The sequence below is a fragment of the Delphinapterus leucas genome, chromosome 10, assembly GCF_059928025.1.
Source record: "Delphinapterus leucas isolate spDelLeu-1000000601 "Yukka" chromosome 10, BTC_Dleu_Yukka2, whole genome shotgun sequence".
NCBI classification, from domain to species: domain Eukaryota; kingdom Metazoa; phylum Chordata; class Mammalia; order Artiodactyla; family Monodontidae; genus Delphinapterus; species Delphinapterus leucas.
The window spans coordinates 72,498,455-72,514,076 of NC_143138.1; the positions used below are offsets into that span (position 1 = coordinate 72,498,455).

Sequence of the window (15,622 nt, forward strand, 5' to 3'; positions counted from 1 at the left end):
AGCCCAGTATAAACTTGGTGTTAAAGCCAGAAAAAATAACAAAAAAGGAAAATTAAGTTTATTTCATTCATGAATATACACACAAAAATTCTAAAAAAGTATATTAACAAGTAAAATTTGATAATGTGTAAAAAGGTAATATATCATGACTAAGGTTCATAATGGGTTAAGGGAATTTTTAAAAATCCGCAAGTATAGTGTACCATTTTAACACAATAAAACAAAACATTTTAATAGATGCAGGAAAAGCATTTGATAAAACTCAAAGCCAGTTTGTTAAGGACAGTATTTCAGGCAATTAAACTAGAAGGAATTTCCAATTGAGTATTTAAAAAAAAAAAAACCACCACCCTATAGCGAACATCATACTAAATGAGAAATTTTAGTAGTAGTCCCTTTAAAATTAAAAATTAAATAAAATGCTCTTATTATTATTACTATTTGTTATTGGTAGTCCTAGCCAGTATAGCAAGACAAATTAAAAGTCTTAAGAACTGGAAAGGAAAAAATAAAACTGTAGCAGTTTGTCATTTATATAGAAAACCCAAAAAATCTATAGGCAAAATATTTTAGAAATTAAAAGTGAGAATTAAGGGCTTCCCTGGTGGCGCAGTGGTTGAGAGTCCACCTGCCGATGCAGGGGACATGGGTTTGTGCCCCGGTCCGGAAAGATCCCACATGCCGCGGAGCGGCTGGGCCGCTGAGCTATGGCTGCTGAGCCTGCGCGTCTGGAGCCTGTGCTCCGCAACGGGAGAGGTCACAACAGTGAGAGGCCCGCGTACTGCAAAAAAAAAAAAAAAACCGAAAAAATGTGAGAATTAGTAATCTGCTAGGCCATAAAGTCTCAACAAATTTCATAGGTTTAGATTACACAGAATATGTTATCTGATCACAGTGGAATTAAGCTAGATATCAGTAACAAATAACAAAATTTCCAAATGTTTGATATTTAAGCAATAGTCTTCTAAGTGAAAGAAAACTCAGAAAGTGTTTTGAACCGAATGATGATGAAAATATATGAGAACATATGAGCTTCCTGTGCTTGGAAGTTTATAGGCTTAAATGCATTTCTTGGAAGAGAAAGACTGAAAGCAAAACATAAATGATCTAAGTATTCATTTCAAGAAGTTAGAGAAAGAATTGCAACAGTTAAACCCAAAGGAAGTAGAAGGAAGGAAATAAGATCAGAATAGTTGGATGCAAGCGGCCCTCTGTATCCGTGGGTGCCAGATCCATAGATTCAACCAATCTCGGACTGGAAATGTTTGGAAAAAACTTCCAGATGCCATGAGTCTTAATAAGATACTTAACACCTCTGTGCCTTAGTTCTCATTTCTTTAAAAATGATGCCTACCCCATAATTTTATCATGGAAATTAATGTATATAAAATGCCCAGCAGTGCTTGTAACAGAGAGAGTGTTGTCAGCCAATTCGTATTATTATTGTTATTATTGTGAGGGCTAAAAAAGATAACATACATAAAGTTCTTTATGAAAATGTATAATAAAGTAATTAGTTAAAAAAAAAAGAAAAAGGAAAATATCAGGGAAAAAATATTCCAGAAAGTTTCAAAAAGCCAAACTTCAATTTGCTATGCACTGGCAACTAGTTACGTAGCATACACATTCTGTTAGGTATTGTAAGTAACCTAGAGTTGATTTAAATACACATGAGGATGTGCATAGGTTACATGCAAATACTACACTATTTTATATAAGGGACTTGAGTATCTGCCAGTTTTGGTATCTTCAGGAGGTCCTGCAACCCAATACACCACAGATACCAAGGGACGATTGTGTTAGTAAAATTGGAAAATAAGGAAAAGACTGAACAGATATAGCTCCAAAGATGGCCAATAAGCACATGAAAACCAGGATTTTAGCCACGTGCACAACTGTGTAGTCCTGGTTCCAGAGATTTTACAGTTACTTTCAAGTTCAGAGTACTCCACCCCACCCTCCAAAATGATTGTAGCTCTTGGTTGTGCTGCTCTTCCTCTTGGAAGATCTGTTTTTTTCTAGCCCAGTGTCCTGAAACCACCCACCACCCAGAAGCATGCCTTTTATGCGTACTGAGTGGACAAGATGAGTAGGTGGACAGACTGTCTAAAGTGGGGAGGCTTGGTGTCTGGGCTTGGGAATCATGCACTGGCAAGCAGGACTATTCTGGACCATGGCAAAGTCACCACTGAGTGTTCTCCTTTCACAGACATGCATTTTAAGACTGCTTTAAGGGGAGAATTAAATGAAACAGAACTAAGCATGTCTAGGTGACCATTTGAAAAGCCTCTACTTTCAGTTCTGATATAGCAGCTGCCATTCATACAGCATTTATATTAGGAGTAAGACTAGCATTTTCTAACATAGAAGAACTTGAAGGTAGCTAAAGATTTACATTAGGAACCTGTAACATTAGGAACTGTTTGTGGGGAAGTGTGTATTGAGTACCTGTGAAAATGAGTTTTCGCTCAAGGCTGTCACTTGAGAATAGGCTCAAAATAGATGTTTAGAAAAGGAGCTTTTATGTAGGGGAAGGGGCGTCTGAGGTCAACAATGTGAAAGAGAGAAAGTGAAAAAGTGAGTGAACCTAGAGAAAGAGGGTTCTTAGCCATGTTGAAGCATTAACAGAAGGGAGGTGCTAGATCATCATCAGAACACATTTGTTACACAGTGAGTCTTGCATTTTACACACATTTGCCTTACTCAGGTTTCAACTAAAATGAGCTCAGTAATCAAAAGGGAGTTTTCATTTACCTACCACCTCTCCCACCCCCCAGATCCTTATACTTTCATTCCTGTAACTGAATGCACATGGGGGAAGACTTGTAAAAAAGAAAGTAATAATTTAAAGAGTTTTCTAGTCGGTTGGAGAAGTGAAATGACTTATTCAGGTGGCAAGCAAGTAAAACAAGGATGTAAGTCATCCTTGAGTAAGAAGTTGAAGACTGAATTGGAAGAACTGATTATTAAATTTTCCACAGGGTTGTAAATATAAGACATGTATATAAAGCATTTGATGAGGACTTTAGGAATTTTCAAGGGTATTTTGTGTCTTATCCTTGAATAATTGGAAACCCCACCAAAATTTGAAACCAGATCTGGTTACATCAGACTTAAGAAACAGATTACAGAATTCTATGTTGATTCAATGCCATTTGTGAATTTGGTTTTTTTTCTGGCCATGCCATGTGGCTTCTGGGATCTTAGTTCCCCGACCAGGGATTGAACCCGCTCCATTGGCAGTGAAATCGCGGAGTTCTAACCACTGGACTGCCAGGGAATTCCCTGTGAATTTCTTATAAGGAGTTCAAAGGGTCCTTTTTTTTTTTTTTTTTCCAGTTAGACCTCTAAAATAACATTTCTAAAATTAGAAGAACTGTTAAATCACTTACCTGAAGATAATGCTCCTTTTGAAGTGGTTCTTTTAGGCTTAAATAAATAGGGTTGGTTTTTATCTGTTTAAAAATGTGTGAGAGCACCTGCGATAATAAGATTTTTCCTTTTTGTGTATTTCCTTTGATCAAAGCAATTGGTTGAAAACTAATGAGCTTTGCCGTTATATTCTGTCAAACTTTTTAAAATTATGTCCTGTAGTTACGTCATGTAACAAAATGTTTTGTTGCTTAGCTCTTGCATTTTAGGACAGTTTGAGTAGAATATATGCTTTCCTTTTTGTTAAAGCATACTAAACTCTCATAAGTTGAAGGAACAATAAATTTTTATGCTACTGTTTTTATTTTTCTTAGAATTCAAGGACTTAATCTGGACACAATATATTTTTCTTAGTGAAATGTCATAGATCATGCTAGGGCTGTAGCAGCAGAAATGGGAACAAAAGGTATCCAAAAGAGGCATTATGATTCAGTAAGAGAAAGCCTCTGGCTGTATTATATCCTCCTGGCTCTTGGTCCCAAAGCAATGTTTTTGTATTCTGAAGCCAAGTGTTAAACAGTATTCATCTATTTCAGTTTATCAGTGATTCCTTTCAAAGTAAATGAGACTATATTAGGATAGAAATTTGAAAATCTTACAATTGGTTTGGAGAAAATTTTCTATTTTTTCATTAGAAAATTTCCTTTCTTTACATTTACTTAGTTATCTTATATCCTTCTGCTAGTATGTGTTACAAATACATGATTCTGAAAATTAGAATATATCTACTTAATTCTTGTATACTCGAATTTTTTTTTAAGTATTATTATTTATACATTTATTTATTTATTTTTGACTGTGTTTGGTCTTTGTTGTGTGTGGGCTTTCTCTAGTTGTGGTGGGGGGGGTGGGGGGGGCGCTACTCTTTGTTGCGGTGCATGGGCTTCTTATTGTGTTGGCTTGTCCTTGTTGCGGAGCATGGGCTCTAGGCACGCAGGCTTTAATAGTTGTGGCTCACAAGCTGTAGAGTGCAGGCTCAATAGTTGTGGCACACGGGCTTAGTTGCTCCGGGACATGTGGGATCTTCCTGGACCAGGGCTTGAACTTGGGTCCCCTGCGTTGGCAGGCGGATTCTTAACCACTGTGCCACAAGGGAAGTCCCTCGAATTTTTTTTTTTTAATTATTGCTTCTCTTAGAGTTAAATACCTTTCCACGTTAAATCTATATAAATTATTTGGAAAGATTTGTAAATATAAAGTGGTTACAAAAAGAGGTAAACTTTTGATGGTATTGATGACTTGTTTAGGAAGCAGTACTGATGGAGCGCCCTTTCAGTGCTGTGAAACAAGAACAGCAGAGAAAATGGATTGAAGAGTTGAACAAGCAAATAGAGGATGACCGGCAAAAAAAAGTAGAGGAAAAAATTATATCTTCAAAGGTAATTTATGAAGTTTTATCGGTATAAAGGGGGAAAAAATAATTTCAGAGTCTCTAATCATAAACTTAAAAGTGTCCTGAAACTGTTTGACAAGACTATTCAAATTATTCCATATTTGCTCTTGTGAACCTTTCGTTGAATGAATTCAGTGTGATTTTGCATAGCTTCTTGTAACTAACGTTTTAGAAATTTCCTAATTCTTTGAATTTTTCATATTCTCCAAGCTTAATTGTCTAAATGTATATGGGATCAATACAGGATACAGTTTTGTTAATCTTTATGATGCTTGTTCTGTTGTGTGGTGACTTTTAGAAATCATGTTTGTCATTTGAGATTTTAAACATAAGAGTTGGAAGAGTTCTTAGCAGTTCTTATTTGTCGTGATTAGGGTGAGGAGCATGACAGATGGGCAATACATTTTGATTCATTCAAGAGCTGTCCTGGTTCTCAGTCTCAGCTGTCCTCTCGGTCAACACAAACACAACCAGAGTACTTCTGTGTCTCTCCGGACGCTCAGGACCTGGCTGATATCAGCAGTCTGTACACACCTGCAACGGGAAGCCAGGTTGAACCTTCAGAGGAGGAGCACGTAGCAAGACCTGTTAGAGACGTGGCTGTGGAAAGCAGTAAGAAAAGGAAGTAAGTGCTTCCTTCAGCACCTGTTGGTGTTTAAGGAGGTCTGTGTGCCTCTTTAGGATTGTTGTTGTATTTGTATCTTAATTGGTTTCAGGTTTGGTGTTTTTCTTTACAGTAGAAATGACAAGTAGATACATTTCAAACAAAAATGACTTAGCACCTTGTTAAACCCACCTTTTGAAGGTTGTAAATAGCTAATGGATCTGTCTTGCCAGCTTTCTCCGTTCTATGACTGCTCTTTTGGACCCAGCTCAAATTGAGGAACGAGACAGGAGACGACAAAAACAGTTAGAACATCAGGTATTGCATTGTCAAATGTTGTTCTTTGCCTTAATCATTAGTAGTCATGGCCTAGATACCTAAGTAAATGGAAATTAAAATTCCAGTATAAACTTACAGAACAGGCCCTGCACAATCCTGTGATGAATCTAATCCCTACACCAACTGGCATTATATTAGAATTATACTTATGTTGAGAACCAGACAGTATCATGTAGTACAGCCACCTGCCTTCCAAGGAAGAAGGTCTTTAATGTTTAGGTTGTGTATCTGAAATGACACTAAATCTTAAGTTGGTATTGGATATTTTTTTCTCCAGTTCTCCTGAATTCTGTTCAGGATGAGAATTAGTTCTTTGAAAGGGAAATAGATGCAAGGGATTGAAGTAGAATTATGATTAAGAAATCTAATGGATAATATAAGAAAAGAAACTAAGATTAAAATTTTGTCCTAATTTTAGTCTTATACTAAAGGGACTTAAATGTCCAATAATGCGGCAAAATCTCTACTATATGAAGAATTTGGCTTAGTTAATATGGTTACTTGCAGTCGGTTAAGTGAACAGACATTTATAGAGCATCTGCTATTTTTACCAGGCACTATGTATGCTAAGCACTGAGATTGTTTCTTCAGTTGTTTTTCTCTTAGTTCTTCTACGAGCCCTCTTGGGGTTAAAGAAAAAGCATGTAAAACTTGATGGGAGATGGGAAAAATACATTGGAAACCTGACATTTTAATTTAACTCATATACGTATTACTGTCTATATATTGATAAACATTTTTGAAACACCAGATGCTTTATGGATTTTTTAAAAATTTATGACAATAATTTATGTTACTGTTTATGACTAGAAAGCCATCACTGCTCAGGTAGAAGAGAAGCGCAAGAAGAAGCAGCTCGAAGAAGAGCAAAGAAAGAAGGAGGAACAAGAGGAGGAGCGTCGTTTAGCACGGGAACAAGAGGAGATGCAGAAACAGTATGAAGAAGATATACTTAAGCAAAAACAAAAGGAAGTAGGTATTTATATCCTAACTGTAACATTTTAGAGTAAAAATGGGTGTGTTGTTTTTTGGGTTTTTTTAAAATTTGTTTTTGGCTGCGTTGAGTCTTTGTTGCTGTGCGTGGGCTTTGTCTAGTTGTGGCGAGCGGGGGGGCTACTCTTTGTTGCGGCGTGTGGGCTTCTCATTGCTGTGACCTCTCTTGTTGCGGAGCACGGGCTCTAGGCACGCGGGCTTCAGTAGTTGCAGCATGCAGGCTCAGTAGTTGTGGCACACGGGCTCTAGAGCGCAGGCTCAGTAGTTGTGGCGCACAGGCTTAGTTGCTCCACGGCATGTGGGATCTTCCCGGACCAGAGATAGCACCTGTGTCCACTGCATTGGCAGGCAGATTCTTAACCACTACGCCACCAGGGAAGTCCCTGGGTGTGTTTTAAATAAGAAATAACCAGAACATTTGCATGTGTTTTGAAGTTGTGAAACTATGCAGAAACATTAAAGCTTTGCATAAAGAAGGTTTGAAAGTAGGAGGGAAGCTGGAGGTTTTATTGTTTCAAATGATTGATTCACAAATGGCTGTACTCCTTGGGTTTCTTTCTGCTGAGAAGGTCAGGATGAGTTATTACAAAATAAAACAAAAGTTATCCATTTGCTTGATTTTTAAATGTTTTCTAAGCAATGATTATACTAATAAATTTCTAAATAGGTTAAGAGAAATGATTGGCCTTTCTGTCTGTATCCACTTGTGAACAGGAGCATTTACTTGCAGAGTCATTGGCTGGGATTGATGATAGTTTGTTGCTGTGTTAGAGGATTCCTCTGTGCTAAGTAAGGGTCTATTAAAAAGAGTAGATATCTGGTTGGCTAGGAGAACCCCTATATTAAGTGGTACAGACTGCATAGGTACGGTGATGTCAAGTGCCATGTTTGAGTGGGCCTGACAAAGAGCAAGTTATACAATGACATTTGATTGCCAAAGGTTCGTGAGGTCTACAGAGCAGACTATACAGCGCTCCCCCTGGAGCTGGGAGGTGGCGCTGAGAGACTGCCTTTTCTTGCCGTTTCCCACTTGCAACCTTTACTTCAGAGTTAGCTGATGAAGGTACAAATGATTTAGGTTCTGATTTCATTATGTTGAATAGGCTGAGCCAACTACACCTATGAAATAACTACATATGTGAAAAAAATCAAAGTGTGATTTGCTTGAATTGCAAAAAATGGCTGTAAGTCTTGAGTATTACCTCCTGTTATCTTTTTTTATCTTAATAAAATTCAGGTGGAATTGACTGTTGGTTTTAGAAGTTTTGAAAACTTTATAGCATGGGTAAAAGAGTGTTTGTATTTGTGGTCTAATACAGCTGTAGAAAAAGATACTAAAATGTAATCTGCAAAAGGGAAGGAACTTTGTTCTCTTGGCTTCTCTACTCCCAGTATCATGAATAGTGCCTGGCACATAGTAGGAGCTTAGAAAATATCTACTGAGAGAAAATATTCAAGTCTGTACGTTTGATAATTGTATTTAATTAACTTTGCGCACTTCAATATTGATAGGAAATCATGACCCTTAAGACAATTGAACTGTTCCAGACGATGCAGAGAGCACAGGAGTTGGCACAGAGACTGAAACAAGAACAGAGAATCCGAGAATTGGCTCAAAAGGGACATGACACTTCTAGATTGATTAAAAATCTTGGCAGTAAGCACTGGACTAGAATTTTATTTATAATATTTCTTGAAAATTTTAAATAATTGCCTATTTTTAATACCTTTAAACACCTGTTAACTAAATATTTTTTGAGGAATTTCAGACTTTGAACTAACGTAAAGTTATAATGCTTACTTGGGAAATTGCCTTAAGAGTAGAACTAAATAATGTTATAATTTTCAGTATCTTTTCACATACATTTTCTTATATTTTCCTCACAATAGGTAAAATGTATACTTTTGTACCCATTTTTACAGAGGTATCCATTAAGTGATCTCCCAAAATTCAGTAAGGGATAAGAATGCTGATAGCTTTTTGTAAGAAACTTTAGCCCTTCTAAATTTTTATTGCAGTGTTTGCACTGCTTGATTAAACTAAGAGTCTTGTGTGTATTTAGTTGCTGCTATGTCATTTTATCACATAACTTATTTCTCTTGCCAGTTGATACAATACAAGTGGAATATAATGCATCTACTGACAACATTGCAAATTCAGCACATGGCTTGGATAAAATCAGTGGTAAAATGAATGCATATATCAGCTCTACAGCCTCTCTGAGGAAGGACACTGGTGTGCAAACGGGTACTGGTGTATAAATTGTGATTTGGCTTAAAATTTACTTAAAATTTAAGTCACAATTAGAAGTAAGTTAAATTAATTTAAAATGTAAAGGAATTTGAGGTTTTCAGTAAGAGTTAGGAAATAAAGGTATTTCTTGGTTTTTAATTTCTCTATAGCAGCTTTATTAAGATATAATTTACATAGCATAAAATTTACCCTTTTAAAGGGTACAATTCAGTGTTTTTTAAAAGAGCACAATTCAGCTTTTATATTCATGGTTGTGCAACTATCACCGTAATTAACTTTAGAACATTTTTATCACTCCAAAAAGAAACCCTGTACCCATCGACAATCATTCTCCGTTTCCTCTCTCCCCTCTATTCTTGGGCAACCACCAGTTTACTTTCTGTCTCTCTAGATTTGTCTGTTCTGGACATTTCATATAATTGGAATCCTATCATATGTGGTCTTCTCTGTCTGGATTCTTTCACTTAGTATGTTTTAAGTTTCATCCATATTGTTGCATGTAATAGTAAGTACTTCATTCCTTTTTATCACTGAATAATATTCCATTTTATGGATATACCACCACATTTTGTTTATTCCTTCATCAGTTTGAGGACATTTGGGTTAATTCCACTTTTTGGCTGTTGGAAATATGCTGCTGTGAACATTCATGTGCAAATTTTTGTGTAGACATAAATTTTCAGTGTCTTGGGGGAGAAGAGTAGCATTGCTGAATCGTATAGTAACTGTATGTTTAGAATATTGAGGAACTACTGAATTGTGTTCCACAGCAGCTGTACCATTTTACATTCTCATCAGAAATGTATGAAGATTCCAATTTCTTTACATCCTTGCCCATACTTACTATTCTCATGGTTGTAAAGTGCTCTCTCATTATGATTGCTGACGTTGAGCATCTTTTCATGTGCTTGTTTTAAATTTTTACATAACTAATTAGGTAATATCCATGTTGGGTATCATTATCATAGGTCTCCATGCTTACTGTGAATCCTTTCAGCCCTCCACCCATGCATCTAGGAAATATTTTTCTTTTTTTAAATAACTTCCAATAAATCTTTTCTTTTTTTTTGTAAAATTGAGATATAATTGACACATAATATTAGTTTCAGGTGTACAACATAATGTTTGATATCTGTATATATTGTAAAATAATAACAATAAGTCTAGTTAACATTCGTTACCATACAGAGTTACAGTTTTTTTTCTTGTGATGAGAACTTTGAAGATTTACTCTCTTAGCAACTTTCAAATATACAGTACAATATTATTACTATAGCCAACATTCTGTACATTACATCCCCAGACTTACTTATTTTATAACTGGAAGGTTGTACATTTTGCTCACGTCCCAACCACCCTCTCTGGCAGCACCAGTCTGTTCCCTGTATCTATGAGGTTTTTTTTTTTTCCACCCAGATTCCACATATACCTGAGGATCATATGATATTTGTCTGTCTTTTTGACTTATTTTACTTAGCATAATGTCCTTTAGGTCGATTCATTTTGTTGAAATGGCAAAATTTCATTCTTTTTTATGGCTAATGTTCCATTGTGTGTATATACATGTGTGTGTGTTTGTGTGTGTGTGTGTGTACACACAGTACATTTTCTTCTTTCATTTATCAGTAAACACTTAGGTTGCTTCCATTTGTTGGCTATTGTAAATAATGCTGCAGTGAACAAAGTAATGCATATATTTCTTTGAGTTAGTGTTTTTATTTCCTTCAGCTAAGTACCCAGAAGTGGGATTGCTGGATCACATGGTTCTATTTTTAATTTTTAAGGAACTTCCAATACTGTTTTCCATAGTGATTGCACCAGTTTACATTCGCACCAACAGTGCACAAAGGTTCCCTCTTCTCCACTTCTTCACCAGCTCTTATTTCTTGTCTTTTTGATAATCGCCATTCTGACAGGTGTGAGGTGGTATTTCATTATGATTTTGATTTGCATTTTCCTGATGATCAGGGATATTGAGCATCTTTTCACATATCCGTGCTGGCTATCTAGATGTTGCCTTTGGAAAAATGTCTATTCAGATATTCTGCACATTTTTTAATTGGATTTTTTTTTTGCTGTTGCATAGTATGACTTCTTAATACATGATACATGATTTGTATATATTTTCTCCCATTCAGCCTTTTCATCTTGTTGATGGTTTCCTTTGCTGTACAGGACCTTTTTAGTTTGATGGAGTCTCAGTTGTTTAGTTTTGCTCACGCTACCTTTGCTTTTTGTGTCAAATCCAAAAAATCACTGCCAAGACTGGTGTCAGAGAACTTACTGCCTAAGTTTTCCTCTAGAAGTTTTATTACTTCAGGTCTTAAATTTAAGTCTTCAATCTGTTTTTAATTCATTTTTGTGTATGATGTAAGATAGTGGTCAAGTTTCATTCCTGTGCATGTGGCTGTCCATTTTTTCCAATGCCATTTATTGAAGAAAATGTTGTTTCTCTTTGGGTCTTTTGTTGTAAAACCATTGACCATATATGCATGGGTTTATGTCTGGGCTCTCTATTCTGTTTCACTGATCTATGTGTATGTCTTCATGCCAGTACCATACTCTTTTGATTGCTACAGCTTTGTATTACACTCTGAAATCAGGAAGCATGATGCCTCCAGCTTTGTTCTTCTTTCTCAGGATTGCTTTAGCTATTCAGGGTCTTTTGTGGTTCCATACAAATTTTATGATTGTTTGTTCTGTTTCTGTGAAAAATATCTTTGGAATTTTGATAGGGATTATGTGGAATCTGTAGATTGCTTTGGGTAGCATGGTCATTTTAACAATATTAATTCTAGTCCATGAGCTTGGAATATGTTTCTATTTATTTGAGTTGTCTTCAGTTTCTTTCATTAATGTCTTATAGTTTTCAGTGTACAGGTCTTTCACCTCCATGGTTAAATTTATTCCTAGATATTTTATTCTTTTTTATGTACTTGTAATTGGGACTGTTGCAGTTGGAAATGGGATTGTGTTCTTAATTTCTCATTCTGACAGTTCATTATTAGCGTATAGGAATGCAGGAGATTTTTGTATGTTGATTTTGTATCCTGCAAGTTTACTGAATTCATTTGTTATTTCTAATAGGGTTTTTTTTGGTGGAGGCTTTAGAGTTCTCTGTATACGATATGTCACCTGCAAATAGTGACAGTTTTACTTTTCCCTTACAAATTTGGATGCCTTTTCTTTTTTTTTTTTAAGATGTTGGGGGTAGGAGTTTTTATTAATTAATTTATTTAGTTTTGCTGTGTTGGGTCTTCGTTTCTGTGCAAGGGCTTTCTCTAGTTGTGGCAAGCGGGGGCCACTCTTCATCGCGGTGTGTGGGCCTCTCACTATCGCGGCCTCTCTTGTTGCGGAGCACAGGCTCCAGACGCGCAGGCTCAGTAGTTGCGGCTCACGGGCCTAGTTGCTCCGCGGCATGTGGGATCCTCCCAGACCAGGGTTCGAACTGTGTCCCCTGCATTAGCAGGCAGATTCTCAACCACTGCGCCACCAGGGAAGCCTTGGATGCCTTTTCTTTCATTTTCCTCCCTAATTGCTCTCGCTAGGACTTCCACTACTATGTTGAATAAAACCAGTGAGAGTGGGCATCCTTGTCTTCTTCCTGGTCTTTGAATAAGTTTTCAGCTTTTCATCATCAAGCATGATTTTAGCTGTGGGTTTGACATATATGGCCTTTATTAGGTTGAAATACTTTCCCTCTGTACCCACTTTGTTGAGAGTTTTTATCATAAACCATTGTTGAATTTTGGCAAATGCTTTTTCTGCATCTGTTGAGATGATTATATGATCTTTATCCTTCACTTTGTTAATGTGGTATATTGATTTTGTTGCTTTTGGATAGAACGTTCTGTATATACCTGTGAAGTCCTTCTGATTTAATGTATCATAAAAGGCTATTTGCTTATTGATTTTCTTTCCAGATGATCTATCCATTGATGTGAGTGGGGTATTAAAGTCTCCTACTATTACTGTATTGCCATCTATTTCTCCCTTTATGTCTGTTAATATTTGCTTTATGTGTTTCGGTGCTCCCATGTTGGATCCATAAATACTTATAAATGTTATATTTTCTGGTGGATTGACCTCTTTAAATGCCCTCCTTTGTCTCTTGTTACAGACTTTGTTTTAAAGTCTGTTTTGTCTGATATAAATATAGCTATTCCCACTTTATTTTGGTTTTCAATTGTATGGAATATCTTTTCCCTTCTCTTCATTTTCAGTCTGTGGTGTGTCCTTGTATCTGATGTGAGTTTCTTGTAGGCAGCATATAAGATAAGTGTGGGGTTTTTTTTTTAATCCATTTAGCCATTCTTTCTCTTTTGATTGGAGAATTGAGTCCATTCACATTTAAAGTAATTAAGGATAGAAATGTATATATTGTACTTTTGTTAATTGTTTTCTGGTTGTTTTGTAGTTCCTCTTTGTCCCTTCCTTGGTGTTTTGATGACTTTCTTTAGAAGTATGCTTAGATACCTTTCTCTTTATCGTTTGTGTATCTACTATAGGTTTATGCATTGTGGTTATCATGAGGCTTACATATACCAACTTTATAACAACTTAAGTTTGAATGCAATCTAAAGCTCTACATTTTTACTCTTCCCCTTCGTGTTTTATGTTTTTGATGTCACATTTTATATCTTTTACTTTGTGTGTCCCTTAACTATTCTATTTACTTTTACTGCTTTTGTCTTTGAACCTTCATACTAGCTTTATGAGTGATTTATGAGATTTATGAGTGAATAATCCACTGCCTTTAATATTAACCTTTACAGTGAGATTTATACTTGTATATGTTTTTCTGTTACTAATTATAGCACCCTTTCTTTTCAGCTTAAAGAAGTTCCTTTATAAAACCAGTTTGGTGGTGATGAACTCCTTTAGCTTTTGCTTATCTGGGAAAACACTCTTTCTCTCTCCTTCGATTCTGAATGATAACTTTGCTGGATAGAGTATTCTTTTTTTTTTTTTTTTGCCATACGTGGGCCTCTCACTGCTGTGGCCTCTCCCGTTGTGGAGCACAGGCTCCGGATGCACAGGCTCAGCGGCCATGGCTCACGGGCCCAGCCACTCTGCGGCATGTGGGATCCTCCCGGACAGGGGCACGAACCTGCGTCCCCTGCATCGGCAGGCGGACTCTCAACCACTGCGCCACCAGGGAAGCCCGGATAGAATATTCTTAATGGAAGTTTTTTTCTTTAAACACTTTGAATATTTTATGCCACTGCGTCTGGCTTGCAGAGTTTCTGCTGAAAAATCTCATAGTCTTATGAGGGTTCCTTTGTACATAACAAGTTGTTTTTCTCTTGCAGCTCTTAAGTGTCTTTCCTTGTCTTTAACTTTTTTGACATTTTCATTATACTGTGCCTTGGTGTGTGGGTCCATTGGGTTCATCTTGTTTAGTGTTCTCTGGGTTTCCACAGAGCTTTCTTCCCCAAGGTGAGGGAAGTCTTAAGCCATTATTTCTTCAGATAAGTTTTCTGTCCCTTTTGTCTCCTTCTGGGCCCCCTGTAATGCAAATTTTAGTTCACAGTGATGTCTCATAAATCCCTTAAGCTGTCTTCACTTTTATAATTCTTTTTCTCTTTGCCACTCTGATTAGATGAATTCTGCTGCCTTGTCATCAGGTTCATGAACTTTTCTTCTGCTTCTATTAGTCTGATGTTGGACCCCTCTATTTTTCAGTTTAGTTATTGTATTCTTCAGCTCTGTGGCTTCTATTTGGTACTATTTATATTTTATCTCTTCTGAAGTTCTCACTGTGTTTATCCATTGCTTTCTTGAATTTGGTGAGCATCTTTAGGATCATTACTTACTTTGAACTCTTTATCAGGTAGATTACATATCACTTTTTCATTAAGGTTCTTTATTCTTTCATTTGGAACATGTTCTTCCTTTGTTTCTTCATTTTTCTTGACTCTCTTTGTTGGTTTCTTTGCATTAAATGAACAGCCACCTCTTCCAGTCTTGAAGGAGTGGCCTTGTGTAGGAAATGAACGTTATCATTCAATCTTACCCTAGCTTTTGGTTGTATCTCAAGCCTTTGTGATTGTCCGTGCAGGATATTCTATTTTTAATAGCTCCCAGTGGTTGAGGAGGTGCCAGGATTTGTCAGTGTCCCAAATCTAAGCGCCTAGATTCACGCTGACTGGAAGCCAGACTTGCAGGCAGTCTTTTTTTGTTTCTTTTTGTTTTGGGTTTTTTGCGGTACGTGGGCCTCTCACTGTTGTGGCCTCTCCCATTGTGGAGCACAGGCTCCGGATGCACAGGTTCAGTGGCCATGCCTCACGGGCCCAGCTGCTCCGCGGCATGTGGGATCTTCCCAGACCAGGGCACGAACCTGTGTCCCCTGCATCAGCAGGCAGACTCTCAACCACTGCGCCACCAGGGAAGCCCCAGGCAGTCTTTTAAAGTATACAAGTATATACAGTCCTGTGGGACTGCAAGCATAAGCTCCACTGGCCATCAGAGCTAGGCATTCTGGAGGCGTCTCCTGGATGGCAGTAGCAAAAACTGGGGCTCCAGACAATCGTATAAGCTCTTGTGTATAAGCTCTTTTCTGGGAGACATCAGCAAGCTGTAGTGAAGCAGAGGATAAGTGCAAAGA

The 15,622-nt window shown here is 37.0% G+C and overlaps 1 protein-coding gene across 12 annotated transcripts in view; it reads left to right on the forward strand.

Annotated features, from left to right (window-relative positions):
- Positions 1-15,622, forward strand: part of CCDC66 (coiled-coil domain containing 66) — a 52,499-nt gene that overhangs the window by 24,884 nt on the left and 11,993 nt on the right. For all 12 annotated transcript variants that reach the window (XM_022572829.3, XM_022572831.3, XM_022572830.3 and 9 more), the window contains 6 exons: positions 4,680-4,811; positions 5,200-5,450; positions 5,663-5,747; positions 6,579-6,740; positions 8,274-8,418; positions 8,869-9,009. In XM_022572829.3, the coding sequence (XP_022428537.1) occupies positions 4,680-4,811; positions 5,200-5,450; positions 5,663-5,747; positions 6,579-6,740; positions 8,274-8,418; positions 8,869-9,009 (916 nt within the window). The remainder of the gene's footprint in view (positions 1-4,679; positions 4,812-5,199; positions 5,451-5,662; positions 5,748-6,578; positions 6,741-8,273; positions 8,419-8,868; positions 9,010-15,622) is intronic.